The 15,156-nt window shown below is 42.0% G+C and overlaps 1 protein-coding gene across 2 annotated transcripts in view; it reads right to left on the minus strand.

Moving 5' to 3' along the window:
- The window catches only part of runx1t1 (RUNX1 partner transcriptional co-repressor 1), a 57,033-nt gene extending 42,610 nt beyond the window's left edge, over positions 1-14,423 (minus strand). For both annotated transcript variants that reach the window (XM_053231409.1, XM_034301689.2), the window contains exon 1: positions 13,878-14,423. In XM_053231409.1, coding sequence (XP_053087384.1) covers positions 13,878-13,905 — 28 coding nt within the window. In that variant the 5' untranslated portion in view covers positions 13,906-14,423. The remainder of the gene's footprint in view (positions 1-13,877) is intronic.
- Positions 14,424-15,156: the final 733 nt, after the last annotated feature.

A 15,156-nucleotide genomic window follows, 5' to 3' on the forward strand; every position in this document is an offset into this window, starting at 1 on the left:
TTTACCCCGCCACTGCTTGACCCGTTGCTGGAGGGAGACAACGTCCTTTGTGGTCCACCGGTGCACAACAAAGGGGACGAATTAGCCTTGTTTTTTTTTTGCCCACTCAGTGCCTTTGCTTTTCCAAGAGCCCGATTTTCCACACAGCTGGAAGCTGTTAACGCTATACGATCAGCATCCGTGCAAGCAGGGAGGCCAAGGTATACAGTGACAGGGTGCGAGAGAGAGATATAGGAGGAACAGGATTGTCTATAAAGAGCGTGAGAATCTTCAATCTTCAAAATGGCTGTTTCAATCGTGCCACTGTAACAGTCAGCAACAAACAGATGTTCTCTAAATATGTAGGTCTCAAACTTTTTTGCCTCCATGGACTCATAAACTGTAAAATAACCTCAGCATAGCTTTATTTTCAGAACATTATCCATTTAGCTCAAAGAGCTATTCAATTACACCCCAAGTGGTGCAACAAAAAAAGCGTTCGCACTATCGCCCAGAGATGGCAAGGTCGAATCCTGACGACGCTGCAGCTATCCTCTGGCCAGGAGCCAAGGGAGCAAAACTGGCTGTGCTCTCTGGGTGGAAGAGATGCATAGTCTCTAACACTAGCCAATCGTCAGTGTCTGTGAGCTCATGTATGTGGAAGAGGGCAGATAGCACTTTACACTAAGTGTGTTATGCTGCGCTATGATGCAGTATTAGCAGCAGTTTGAAAAGATGCGTCTGGCTGACTCTCAGAGAAAGTACATGATAGCTGTCACCCTTCTGGCTGGTAGCTGCTGTATGCAACACTGGATTTGGATTAATCCCTTTCAATTCTATTAACCAGACTAACAGGCTAAGAACCCAATAAATAAATATTGGTTATGCTTCATGACCCTAAGATGACTGGACCCCTGCTCCACGGCTCTAAATTAGAAAACAAAGTAATATTATTTTTTTTCTTAACCTTGAAACTTGTTACATATTTCATTTAAAAAACTAGTACACCAGCTTAGTGTGTACAGATCCATCTCACAGGGTGTCTGAGAAATAAAATCTTTTCTCTCCCTACCTTATTTACTCGATGTGTGTGAGTGAATGAGTGAAAGGAAAATAGGGACAGCATGTGTGTGTCTCCAGCTTCTCCGCCATCTGTCCAATCTGGTGACCCTGAGTCCCAGAGCAGGCTGTAGATAAGGACTGCTACTCATTTCTCTTGCTCTCTACAGACTTCCCTCATACTCTTCTCCCTTCCATTTGCCCTGTGCTAACGCTGAACTAGTCTTTAATTTCAATCTTATGCATATAAACATTGTGGCTCATACAGGAAGTGTATAAGGGGTGTCAGTTTCAGTAGAATGATAATAAAACAATAGATATTTAGGACAGTACCTTGTACAATATTTGCATTAAAATAGTTTTTTTTCACTTTTCACGTTCCAGTTACCGAGCGTGAGGATGCCGACAGAGCCAAACAGAGTGTGTCCCACTTCTTCTGCTGATTCATGAAAGCCAATTATCTCATCAGTCACAAATCAGCCCGCTCGTTTGAACGGGAGCCAAGTTGTGCTCGTGGTGGGCTGCGCGGCCAAACACACACTCTCTCTCTCTAAAGCACAGCACAGCTCATTCATCAAAGCATGCCGATGATAGATATAATTCAGCATTCTACCTAATCTCATAGGGATAGCGAAAGAGAACGAGAGAGCTTCAGAGAGATACATGACTCATCCTGCTATGCTTGTTCACTAGGAGGCGCTAGTAGTACACACTTCGCTGGATTAACACACACACACACACACACACACACACACACACACACAGATGCACACAGTCTCTTTGTCACTAGACTCCGTTAGACTTTTTTTTTCTATTCACAAGCTGCAGCACGTGCAAAGCTTCACTGCTCAGCACATTTACAAACAGACCTCAATGGAGAAATCCACATCATTAAAAAAAATAAATAAATAACACAAGCCCACAAACGAGGACAGAAATTTCATTTCAGAACGTTTTCCCTTTTACTTACATTCTGGAGCAAAATTAGGCAAGTAAATCAAGAAACACTGTGGAGATAACATCACAAAGGCTCATCAATCTGCTATGTTCTCACTGCTAATAACAAAAAAGCAGGCGAAAACAAAACAGGAGGAATCTGTCAGTAGGGCCAGGGACAGAGAAAGAGCGCGAGTCCAACAGGAACCAGTCGTTCCTGGCCCGGCCCTGCTGCACACAATGGCCTGGAGAATGGAAGGAACCGCGGGCCAGGCAGAGATAGCGCCACTGTCAGGAACCTCAGGGCGGGCAGGATGTCTCTGCCCCCCGATATCCCCCTCCGTTCACACACTCTCTCCTCCTGGCCTGGCCGAGATGTTTTCATCCTCAGGTAATTAAAGTCGGAAGCCCCTGAGGGCCTGACCTCTGCTGTCCCGAACAGGCCGGGCCTCCTCTATCTGCCTTCCGCAAGATCCGCCCAGGGCATCAACAAGCCCGTGCGCCAGCTACAGTGCCCGACAGTGCCACGCCACACTAAAAAACAAAGCTAGGACTCTAAAAAAACACGATTCCTACTTCACACAACATGGTACTCTCCAGATAAGACAAGCCTTGTGTCCTGTGCTAGATCCTACAGCTACAGTTTCAATTTATTTAGTGTATCATAACCTCAGGATTACGAGGTTCTCCTTTAATGTTCCTTTTTATTTTGGTATAATATTTTAATTATATAATAAATTAAATATAATAATACCAGTTTATCTCTAATCTCACAGATGTACTAGTGGATTATAATACTGCCAAATGTTTAACAATGTACTGAACATTTTCCTGGTAAAATATCTTGTTTAGGAACAACTTCTGATTTTAAAATGAAATATGAAATGAAATATGTTGTACATTACATCTTAGAGAATACATTTAAAAAATAAACCAAAAGAACAGTATCATAATGATCATAATGTGGTCTAAATAGACTCTGCATTAACATTAAAAATGTTTGTTCCGCTAAGTTTATCACCATTTATTAGTTATTTAATGAGATTCGAAAGCTTACTTTCAAACTGCGTCAGAATTATTTCACGTTAATGAAGTCAATTACTTCACTTTAATGATGTAACCTTAAAGTGTAATCTTGTTAAGCTGTAAATATACATTTTTGCTTGCTGGAATGTCAAAACATGTCATTAGTGTGAAACCCATATTTCATAATTGTCTTTTATTGAGTACCTTTTTTTAGATTTAATTGATCTGAATCTGAGCCTTTAGGAATAAATTCCAGGTGACTTCAGATTGATCCACTTAATGGTGAATTAACCTGATTACCAAACTCTTGCACGTCGTCTAAACAAGAACCTTGGATATACTTAAAAAATGACACCTAGAATATGATGTTTTGTGGTCGTGTGATGTTATTAAACCATAGTAGTGTGTATTAACAAATGTGTCGCCAAAAAAAAAAAAAAAAGTTTTGTGATGTTATTAACTACGCTGTTACAGTGGAACAGTGGAAGTGAAGGTCCGCTGACCCCTGTGACCAGCTGCCTGGACCGTCGCTGTTGCCATGACAACTCGGCAATGTAGATCTGTGATGAGGTGGACGACGTGAGTGGCTTATTGCGCGTGCACAAGCGATAATTAAAATTTACTGGCAAACAAGGTGAAATACAGAGTTGCAGGAGAAGAGCTGAAGAATAAGAGAATCAAAAATGGCAGTAAAGCTGGATGTTCAGTCTCGCCCCAAATCCAGAGCACCGCGTGTCTGACTCGTAAAACGGGGCGCTGTCTTCCAGCATATGTCTGCCATTAGCATCCCTCGCTTGCTGTTAAAGAAACCCTCTGAGGCACTGAATCAAACTTGCAGACAGCATGGGGGCTGATGAAGGAAAGTGAAATAGAGCAAAGAGAGGAACGAGAGACTCAGAAGAAAAGGGAAAGAGAGGATGTGTGAGTCATCAGGCTGATGATGTTAGATTTTCAATATCTTTCACTCCATGGGAATCTGAAGCTGTAAAAGTGCTTGCCATTACAGCAGCCAAGATGAAACAAAATAAATTACACAAAAAAAGCCCAAAAAAAGGAGAACAAGAAATTTTTCTCTCTCCCACTGACATGCAAGGCAGCGTAGCGCTCCATAGTTAGCACATCTCATCCACACTGACTTGATGCTAACTCTGCAGTTGAGCAACAATACAGCGTTTAGAGCGCACGTGTTAATCACGTGGCATTCGTTTCACTGCACAGTGAATGTAGGAATGAAGAAAAAAAACAGTAGCCAGTGATTTTTGTAGACATTCCTAGTGACGGGTCTAATAAGTAATAAATGATAAACAATTACAGGTGTTTTAAGGATAACAGGAAACAGCATGTCCAGAGGATTTTTCCCCTCTTATACCACGGCCATTTGCCAACATTTTTTGTCATTTTTTTAATTATTAAAGAACGACACTTCGTACTTTTTAACAATTTATTGTTACATTTAATGTTCCAAAAAACAATTTAGTTCCTGTTATCACATATGTTATAACAGCGATAAAGAGCAGTTCCCTCACCAGCCTCACTTTTTTCTCTCTCCTGATCATAAGGTTCATAAGACAAAAAAAGCATGTCATGTTGCTGAAAAAAAGTCCTGAATACGAAGTTACTAACGGTTACAAATCACTGACACTGGAGACTCCTTCCATAAATGTTAAATATGCAATTGTCTCCTCACAGAACGCTTCACCAAATCGAACACATACATTTGTATATGTATGTGTATGTATGTATGTATGTATGTATATATAAATTTTTCTTAATGACAAAACTTTTTTATTAGGTTTTTTTTGTTAGTTTTGTTAGCTGGTTGTTATCATATTGGGGTGAGCACATTAATATAAACCTTTGCAGCCAGAACTACTGTTGGAGCTGCTGTTATACAATCAGATTGAAGTATTCATCAGCACTGTGGTATAATATAACATGAATTATTTCCGTTAGTCACACGGTTGTACCAAACTCTCGTATACCTGATGACATTGGTCTATTAAATGCAGCACAGTGATGGTCTGTTGTAATTGTCCTGCTCAATTTGCTGCTATTCCAGGAAAGAGATCTTAAAAATACATTATGGTGATGAATATGGCTATGCAACCACAATTGGCTTGGTGAAATGAGGAAACAAACCCACACGCTAAATGAGATTTCATGTGATCCCATAGACTTGGGTTTTCCCATTCCTCCTCTGTGCTGCTCTTCTGCTCCTATACTTCTGTGGTTTCTGGCACTGATGCTGGACGTCTATTAGATAACTCTTTCTGTCTCTCTCTCTCTCTCTCTCTCTCTCTCTCTCTCTCTAGCCCTGTATGTGCACTGAGTTGCTCTCTTACTCGCTTGCTTTCCTTTCTCCTCCCCTGGTTTCCTCTACTGTGTTCAGGTTAATTTCTGGATCCTGCAGATATTATCCTTTTCATCTTTTTTTCATATCTATATTCAATGACAGTGGCAGACAATGGGATACCCCACCCAGATAAATTCTTTCTTATAGCATCTTTTCCTTTTTATCTGTCTCTGCACACAATTGAAGTTTTTCTTTTTTTCTTTTTTTTTTTTTTTACATTGCACTTATTTTCTACTTGTTCTTGTTTTACGCTTCACACTTGTATGATTTTATGGAGTGCTGTGATGTAGCTCTTATGTTGTCTTTCCAGTATATGGATGGTAGGAGAATAATGGAAGTGCCAACACTGCTAACAAGAAAATCCTAGCAGGCAGAGAGGAAAAAAAAATGAATTTTACCACAAAAACCCCTAGCATATGTTGGTGGACAAGACTGCATTTTTCCCCAGATGGGCGCCAAGCAGCAGTAAGAAAACAGGGAGGCAAAAGTCTAGTGTGACCGCTACACGTTAATAAGCAGCTCCTCTGTTTTTTTTTCCTGTAAATTCACAGATCAAAGTTCACCTACATAAAACTTGTAGCTACCAGAAGCAAATATGCATGTTTCACACCCCTTCAGTCAACTTCCAAGTGAATTTTATATATATATATATATGTTTTATATTCTGTCTGACCGCTGCAGAAATTTTCAAGTGGCTCCCATACTGTCATAGCAAGTGGTCTAAAATCGTAAAATCCTACGCTAAACCATAGATGTTGGCGCCTCTGGAACCTAAATAAACTTCTCATTCAGAGAATTTCTTTCCGAGCTGTATCTCCCCTTCCTCTCATCTACATTTCCCACTCTACGATATGATCTAATAAAATACTCACTGATGCTAATGAACTGTGTATCTGTGTCAGGAACCGTACTCGACTCTCAGTCCTGTTAGTACTCCTAATCCACTCTATTTCCATCTCATAATGTGTGATAGTGTGTTCCCAGAGGCCCTCCTTTTTTCCTGTTCATGGCACCGCTCCATCCGCTCCACTCCCTCCACACCGAACGCAGATAAATAATTGAAGACAAGTGTGCGGATTTGCCTGACTCTAAGCTACCTTTCATATGGTAATTACACACAAACAGTTGTTTTGAATAAAGCCATTCTTGTTTCAACCTTCCTCTTCATTCAGGCCCCCAAATCCTATGGGGGAGAGGAATATGGTGCCAACGGTAGATAAAGCCAACTACATTTATAGCTCTAATTTATCACACACACAAAGACACATGCACACAAACACAAGTGCCTGCAGCACTCAGCTGACTCAAAGGGCCTTTTTAGAGAGTCGTGCTCTGAAAGGGAGCTAAAGGGATCTTAATACGTGTACGTCTCTTCGATCTCTAATCAGCTATCAACATTTCCGCTCGTGTTGGTCATTAAAAGAGATAGCCCAAGGCTCTACATTATCAACAAACTGCCATTCAGCAGGCTGACATGATGGACTCACTGCCACGTGGCTTTATGGAAGAGGGATCAATTCAAATATTGACTTGCGTGCCATGTTTTAGATTGCCATACAACTAATTTCAAAATCTAGAACGTTCCTGGCAAAGAATGGTAGCGCTAGCAAACAGAGCACCTGTCACACATAATTAGACAGACACAAACAACATATACTGTGGATAGAAGGAGCTGGAAGGGAGGGAACAATAAAAAAAATAAAGACAAAGAAAATATAAAATTTCCAAACGGTGCAGCTGTGGCGTTACCTTCTCTCTCGGTGCAGCTGTGAATTATTATGTGGACAATTTAATACTGCCAAAGAGGAAATAGCAGATTAAGATCGTATCTTTCCACCACTGCCAAAGTGTGTGCTTGTTGATCGGCCTCAGAGGAGGCGAACGGCTCAAAACAGACGCATCCTTTTAAGCGCCAAATGGCTCGGATGCGAGCGAAGAGTTGTTGCCTTCTCTTCCTCCCACTCTCTCTTCTTGTCTTATTCTACGCGGCTAATAGGAAGGGGAAGTGTAGACAGAGCTGTGCTTTAGGGGATAAACCGTTCTCACCAAACTTGCAAACTCCTGAGAGGCAGTAAGTAATTTGTTCAGTTGCTGAACGAATATTAAGAATGAAAAAAAACATGAAAAAAAAGTCTCACAGCTTACGGAAAAAGTGAAAAGAAAGAAGAAACACCCACACAGATACACAAACTCACTTGCTCTCCCCCGAAAAGTTATTACATTTTGTAAATGGTATGGAGAAATGGCAAACATATGTGGAGGTCGGCGCTCAGAGCAGTAGTCAAGGCTAAGCTAATAGCGCAAGCAGAGCTGGGAATGTATGTCCTATAAAAGAATACTTGTTACTGAAGTACGGTGCACGAAACCAGATGTTGATAAAAAGACATAAAGACGAATGGAAATGCGATTACTGGCGCGTGTAAAAACACCCTGCAACAACTTAAAACATTTCTGACCTTATAAGGCGAGACAGATTTATACGCTCGGCCATTTTATTGCTCCATGAGAACCCCCTTTCTATGTTCGGGGTATGGTCTTAATCTCCACTCTGCCACAATCTGCACTTACTTAAGCGCTGGCGCTGAAGTGTATTTTGGAAGGAATAAATCAGAGAGGGATCGCAAGGGCATGAAATAACACTCCATCCCGCAAATCCATACCACAGGCATTCCAAGTTCATCTATACCTTCTCCGTCTCTGTGCTTTGAAAGGCGCTGGTCAGCAACTTTTTTTACGAGCAAACCACGCTCTGGAAACTTTCAGCTGCTTGAAACTAGCGAATACCTAATGGTCTTAATTCCCAGTGGATTTTTATCCTCTTTACAAATTACACAAAGAAAAATGTCCTTTTAATCAGTACCCTTAAAAACAGCTTTAACAATCAGTTAGTGAAAAAGCATTAAAATCATCCTTTAAGTCATCATGATCTAAAAAAAGCAATTTAATGTGATCAACATTTTTGATCCTTTCAGTAGCCTAGTTTGGGTCATGGTCACACAGAACTGTAAAATCCATATAGATTGTCTATTATGTGTACAAATAACACTCCTCTGAAGGCATAAAGCAATCTTTTCCACCTCATTTAGCAGTAGGAGAGATGAGGTGGTTCCGTGGGTCAGCAGCCAGAAGCTCGGGTCATTAATGGCTGTCACACATATAAAGGTTAATTGATACACTTATCGTCAGCATGGATCAATATGGCATGGATCACTGTCCTCTACTCTCTCCACCCAGACCCTTATCGTCCTGTTCTGTTCACTAATTAGCGACGAATGCCCCTTTGGCCAGGTCACCTTATTTCTTTCTACAACAACATAAGCGTGTAATGCTTAGGAAAATAAAGACACAAAACCCTTTTACCTGCACATAAACGCAGGTGTGTTTGCTCAGGTGGAAATGGAAATAAGAGATGGAAGCCATGTGACAGGAAGTTACATCATATTTTTGAGTTCTGACACTTTTAATTCAGTATTACTCTTGAATCAAGATGACCTAAACTAAATGAAATCCATTTTTTAAAAATGCCTTTCCATGTACTCTCTTCCACCGTTCTCTCCAGCTTCTCCAGGGGATGGTATTTTTACAAACTGCGCGCTGTAGTAACTGAAGTAACCTACTCATGCCGGAAGCCTTGACCACTCAGGAATGGCTCCTGGCAGGGGCAATTCCTTCCCAGGAGTTAAAAAAAAGTCACATACACAACCGTAAACAGGATCCAAGTCTCGCTTTGTTCTCTGCCACTCGCTTTCTACGAAGTTTACACAAATGTCTCTCAGGGCAAGTATTTAAGATCCTTATCATCATTCTTGTTTCACCGGTGGAATCTCACCTATCCAATCTGGATATGGCCCCACCTGCTTTGTCTACTACTGTGTCACTATGGAACGAAAAGCAAAAAAGCAAAAAAAAAAAAACAAAAGCAAAAACCATCAAGGTATTTGCTTTCTAACACGGCGGTGCATCCCTATTGGCGCTGCTTCTTGATGTCTGATATGCTGTTGTGTTAAAACAGTCTCTTCAGTCTTTCATGGGGAGATAATGCCAAGTAATTCACCACAATTCCCCATTCAATTCGCACACTTCGGATCCGCCAGGGGTCTTGCTCCATTCAACGGCAGCCGTTTAACAAAATGAACGTGCTGAAAAGGAGAGGTTCATCCCCTCTTTCTTGAATTTTCTCTTTACTGCTGCTGTTTTATGCCTCCACCACTTTTATGAATTGGCTCTGCTGAAAAATAATTGACACTGGGCATTCTTCTCACCGGCACCTGCTGATCGTTTGGCAACAACACAATTTTCCTGCATGCTGCGCGAGTGAGCAAGCGATCATGGCAATTTTCCTAGTAGCGCCGATATAGAAGGTTTCGAAATGAATGAGCGTGAAAGACAGAATCGTAGGCGAAAGAAGAAACAGAGAAGGAGAACGAGAGAAGACGCGAAAGGAAGAGAGAGAATGAGTAGAGTTGGTCAAATTAACACTACTCAGTCCCTCTGTCTCTCTCTCTCTCTTTCTCTCTCTCTCTTTTTTTCTGTCTTTCTCATTCCACCACAGTGTCTGTGTCATTCGAATTTCAATATCAGGTTTAATTCTTAAGGACTGTAATGAATTCTCAGCGGTGCATTTCAAACACCGACTGTACTACTTCAAATACAGATCGACCAACTGCTTTAAAAATGATTGTGGCTGGCGTCAGTTCTATCCATCCATATTTTTACTTCTCTGCCTCTCACTTTTCTACAGGGCGAGTCGTGATCGACTAAATATGTCGATATGTGAAGTGAAACTACAGGGGCCCACTGTCTTTGTGTATTGATCCAGAGCTCTTGAAGCAGTCTTGAAGCCTCGGGGGCTCAAAACAAATCTTAATTAAACTCCTCTTTACTGGGCCGCGGAGGCTGGCCTTTTCATAAAAAATGCGTATCGAAATCCATGCGTCAAATTTAATAGGCGGGAGAAGTCCATAAAGCATGGAATCGACGACTCTTGCGCTGTTAAACACAAAAATGAAATGAAATGAATGAAATTTTAGTACGTAGAGACACTGGTAAGATTCTGAAAGCAATTAATGTTCAGAATCAACCAATGCATGAACCTTGCACAAGATCACTGAACCTCTACTGCTCAGCCTAATGCATTGTATTTTCTTGAAATAAGCATTCTAAAAGAATATATTTAATAAAAACCCATGTACTGTCCATAGCAATAAAATGCCTTTCTATGTTCAATCTCTCATTGAAAAACCGCATCCCGTATCAATATATAATGATGCCCTGTATCTATAGATCTATATGTACATCTCTGCTAGCAAGGCTTGAACTTGTCTGCCTTTTCTCACCATCTTCATCCCATATCCCACCCTCCAACACTGCGTGCCCATGTGCAACTGCACACACACACACACACGCAGCCATCCCAACACCTTTGCCGCCCTGAATCTTTTCTACCTTTTCACAGCTAATCTTTAAATGTAAATTCGGTGATGGGAAAATGGAGGAGGCGCAGAGATAACGGGTTACATCTTCACTCCTGGCACCATCCTCGCTGTTCTGCATCGCTGAAAAGCACCTATTCAATAAGATTAGCTGCTGGCGGTGCGTGCGGGCTTTTGTATTCATTAAACGCACGTCCCTGGCTTATCGGAAATAAAAAAAAGAGGGGGGTTGGGGATGGGGATGGAGGGGGGGTTGTCAGGATGGCACATTGTGTGCAAGTGTGAGGGGAAGGCAATGTGCATTAGGGCGATTACAATATCAGCCTGGTCCAGATGGAGGCAGGAAAATAAATAGAGAGAGAGAGAGAGAGAGAGAGAGAGAGAGCAGAGGAAGACAGGGAGGTGGTTTTCGTATGTGCGTGACTGGGTGAGAGAGATTGTGCGTATTGTGTGTGAATGCAAGTGAAAAAAGTGTGTGGTGTGTGTGAGCTCATGTCGGGATAACAAAAGGGAAGAGAAGGAGTTGTTAATTGGCAAGTGAGTATTGGATTAACAGGAGCGAAAGACAAAGGAAGATGATTTTGTGTGTGTGTGTGTGTGTGTGTGTGAGAGAGAGAGAGAGAGAGAGAGAGAGAGAGAGAGAGAGAGAGAAGCAGGAAGTCCAGACACCTGTCAGCTGGAGCAGGAGTGTTTGACCAAATGTGGTCGATGCTACAGATGTAAAGGAAGTGCTTATTCATCGTTTTATCAACCACTATGCAAAAAAGAAACCCTCTAGCAAACATTTTCTTTCCCTCAACCTCAGTATATTAAGTATATTAAATCATAGTAGTGCTTTCATATTATATTAAACCATTTAAAATTCCGTTTTCATGCTACTCGTCACTCTCTTGTCTCACTTGATACGTCCTGCTCTTGTTGATAAATTTGTAAGCCATCAATGCTTCTTATTGATCTGGAACTTGGGTTCTAGGAGATGGCGTGGCCATCAATAATTCATCTTTTGCCCTCCACGGTAACTGATGTCAAAGCAAACTGACAGCCCTCGTGGAAAAAAGAGAGCTCCCACACACAAAACATTCGTAGCCGAGGATTAAGTGTGTCCCAGTGTGGTCCTCGGGTGAATATATGAGCCTCATTCATGACAAAGTTCATAAATTTAGCTGATACAGTTTCTAGTGAACATGCAAATTCATAAAAATGAGTATCATTTAAAATAATACACATGGTCATGTATTTTTTTTTTGGTTTCTTTTTCTTTTTTCAATAATAGGCCACACCAAAACATTTCCATATTTGCAGTACATGCAATCTTAAAAGCAAAAGCACTGAGCAGTCAGAAGGCATACTTTCCCTGTCAAAGTAGACAAAAAAAAACATGCAATTTAATTGGTGCATGGTTCTGATGAGAAAATTAGCTAGAGTACACCATTTGGGTGACATCACTAATTAAACAAGTCACATCCTGATACTTGGAATTTGGCCAAAACGTCTGCACGTTCTTTGCTAAACGGCACAGTAATCGCTCAGCAGCCGGTTGTTCGTGTGCACCTAGCAGGTGTGTGAAAACCAGATTTAGATGCACTGTACATAGCGCATCACTTTTATCATTGCTTCGTGACAATTTATAAGACGGTAATGAGCCGCTCTCTAATAGGTTTTAAATGCAGTAGCGCTCAGGCAGCGTGACCCTCCCATCATTAAGCCGTGGCCGTGTCTGGTTTCGTGCGTTTGAGTGGGAGTACAAGAAAGGAACAGGTCTACATGTAAATATAGACCATTCCACCCAAAGGCATGCAAGGAAACCTCAGTGTTGGTTAAATATTGCCTATTCCATAACACGTATGTTTTTTGGACATTGGGAGGAACCCAGAGAACCTGGAGGAAACTCAGACGGGCACAAGGAGAACATGCAAAACTCCACACAGACAGAAACCCGAGCTCAGGATCAAACTGGAGAATCTGGAGCTGTAAAGTGGCAACGCTACCCGCTGCGCCACCTCGCTGCACTATGCTCTATTTATTTCTAATAGCCCTATTTCTAACATTTTTCATGCCATAGAATTAAAGTCATTTGTAAGGTCAAGTTACGCTGAGGTCACAGTGTTACCAGGCAACACTCGGGTTCATTTTTGTCATAGACATCTTCTTCCATGAGACAAAACCATGCAAATAAGTGTCCTGATCACCTCTCTTCCATGAATCCAAGAGTTTTTTTCTTTAAATGACATGTCTGTTGTCACATCACCAGGTTTGCATGGCAGAAGCCAAATAATTGTGTCTTTAAATCCTCTCTCTGCTCCCAGGCCATGTCTATCTCGTCTTTTTGTCACATGCAAAGCGCCAGGTTGGGAACTATTTCAACAACAACTACGTTTTGGGGACTTAGCCATAAAATCGGACGTGACAGATCGGCGGAGAGAAGAATTGCGCATGCGCATTGGTAACAGCTCGCTCCGTCTTAGGGGCCGATTAGAGCGCGCGAGCCTGATGCTTCTGATGCTTTTTTTTTTTTTTTTTTTTTTTGAGTTGGTTTAACTTTTTAATAGAATAGGGCCTGTTTAATAGAACAACCATACCTGGGGAAGAATTTCTCTTAAAACAGGTGATGCATTAGCCTAATTATTGACTGAGTTGCACGTGCCGAATATTAGTAGCCTAGGAAATATAAAATTAGGCACATATTCATATCATATACAATATTTCATCTGATTCAGCAGACCCTGCTGCAGATATTATCGCCTATACAAGATGCGACATGCCTGCAGATGAGATGTTTTTATAAAATTATTACATTTATCAGATTATTAAACAGTAAAAGTGACTTGAGGCCATTCAGTTTTCGTTTGAGCATTTGGATAGATTATGGGGTTTAATGGTATTTAGCAACAAAATAACACAAGCAGTAATTTAATGGAACATTTATTTAATAAAGCTCTATAAATAGCGTGACACTACGAGGCAGTATTTGAGGTAAAGAGCGCACGAGCTGCTGGCGCGTCCACTCAGTTTGTTAATGAAGCACAATCAAAACAAAAACACAAACAGCAAAGCATCACAAATGAAATGAGGCAAACTACAAATCAACTTACACTGAAAAGAGGCAGAAATTCCCACCATGCGTCACGGGTGTTCACCAGGGCAAAATTAATTCCCCGGTTTTGGATTCCGGTCGAAAACGTTAGCCTAGAAACAGGTTCTCTGAGTCCTGTCAGCGTACGTCCTACAAGTTCTCGCTTCCGGTTGAAAACGTCAAATTATTGTCGCACTCAGTGCTCTGTCTGTCCGTCAGAAGTCAGGCGCGCGAGGGCAGCGCTGCGGCTGGGAGCTCGCGTGCCTGGAGCGGAGAGAGAGAGAGAGAGAAGGAGAGAGAGGGAGAGAGAGGATGCTGCGCTCGCTCGCGCGCCGTTCGTCCGCTTTTAAACCCCCGTGTTGTCCTCGCGAGGTGACGGATCGCGCGTGCTCTGGACAGGGTCGTGTCCTGGCTCGTGCGTGCGCTGAACGGGACGAGGAGACACGCGGCTCGTTAGAAGTGCGAATCAAAAAAAAAAAAAAAGAAAAAAAAATGCGTCGTCGCGTGCGAGTCTTGCTCTCGCGCTGTCGGTCCGCGTAGCAGCGCGCACTCTGAGGAGCTCTGCTCTTTTGCCTCTAGTCGGCGAGCTCGGGGAAGACCCAGGTGCACGGTGGGCGGGGTTTGTGTGTGGCGGTGGGCGGAGACTGAGGGAGCGGACATCTGGAGATCGAGCGCGATACGGATGCTCAGCGTAGGAGCGGCCATTAAACAGCGCGCGCGACATCACACTCCTATTAACTATGTTTGGCCGTTTCTGTTTTTCCTTATTAATGCATATAGATAATTGAGTTCAATTCAGTTCAGTTCAGTGAGCTTTCAAAGCATCGAAATGATAAATACACTTTATACAAAGAGCAAAACAAATACACACATCAAGCTACAGTATGTGTGTGTGTGTGTGTGCGCGCGGGCGGGTGTGTGTTGGGAGTATAGACTGCAAGGATAGTAAGACAAACGTGTGTGTGTGTTGGAGGTATAGTATTCAAGGATAGCAAGACATACGTATGTGTGTGTGTATGTTGGGGGGTATAGTATACAAGGATAGTAAGACAAACGTGTATGTGTGTGTGTGTTTTGGTGCATCTCTATCTATCTATCTATCTGTCTATCTGTCTATCTGTCTGTCTGCCTGTTTATTTGTCTGTCTATTAGGGTTTCTCTCTCTCTCATTCTCTCTCTTGTTCTCTCTGTCTCTCTCTCTCTGTCTCTCTCTCTCTCATTCTCTCTCTCTCTGCAATAACTCAAGGCAAACACTTTTCCCCCTGCCATCTGGATCTCATCTTGGCCTGTTGAGCCAG

The sequence above is a fragment of the Pangasianodon hypophthalmus genome, chromosome 29 (genome assembly GCF_027358585.1).
Source record: "Pangasianodon hypophthalmus isolate fPanHyp1 chromosome 29, fPanHyp1.pri, whole genome shotgun sequence".
NCBI lineage: Eukaryota > Metazoa > Chordata > Actinopteri > Siluriformes > Pangasiidae > Pangasianodon > Pangasianodon hypophthalmus.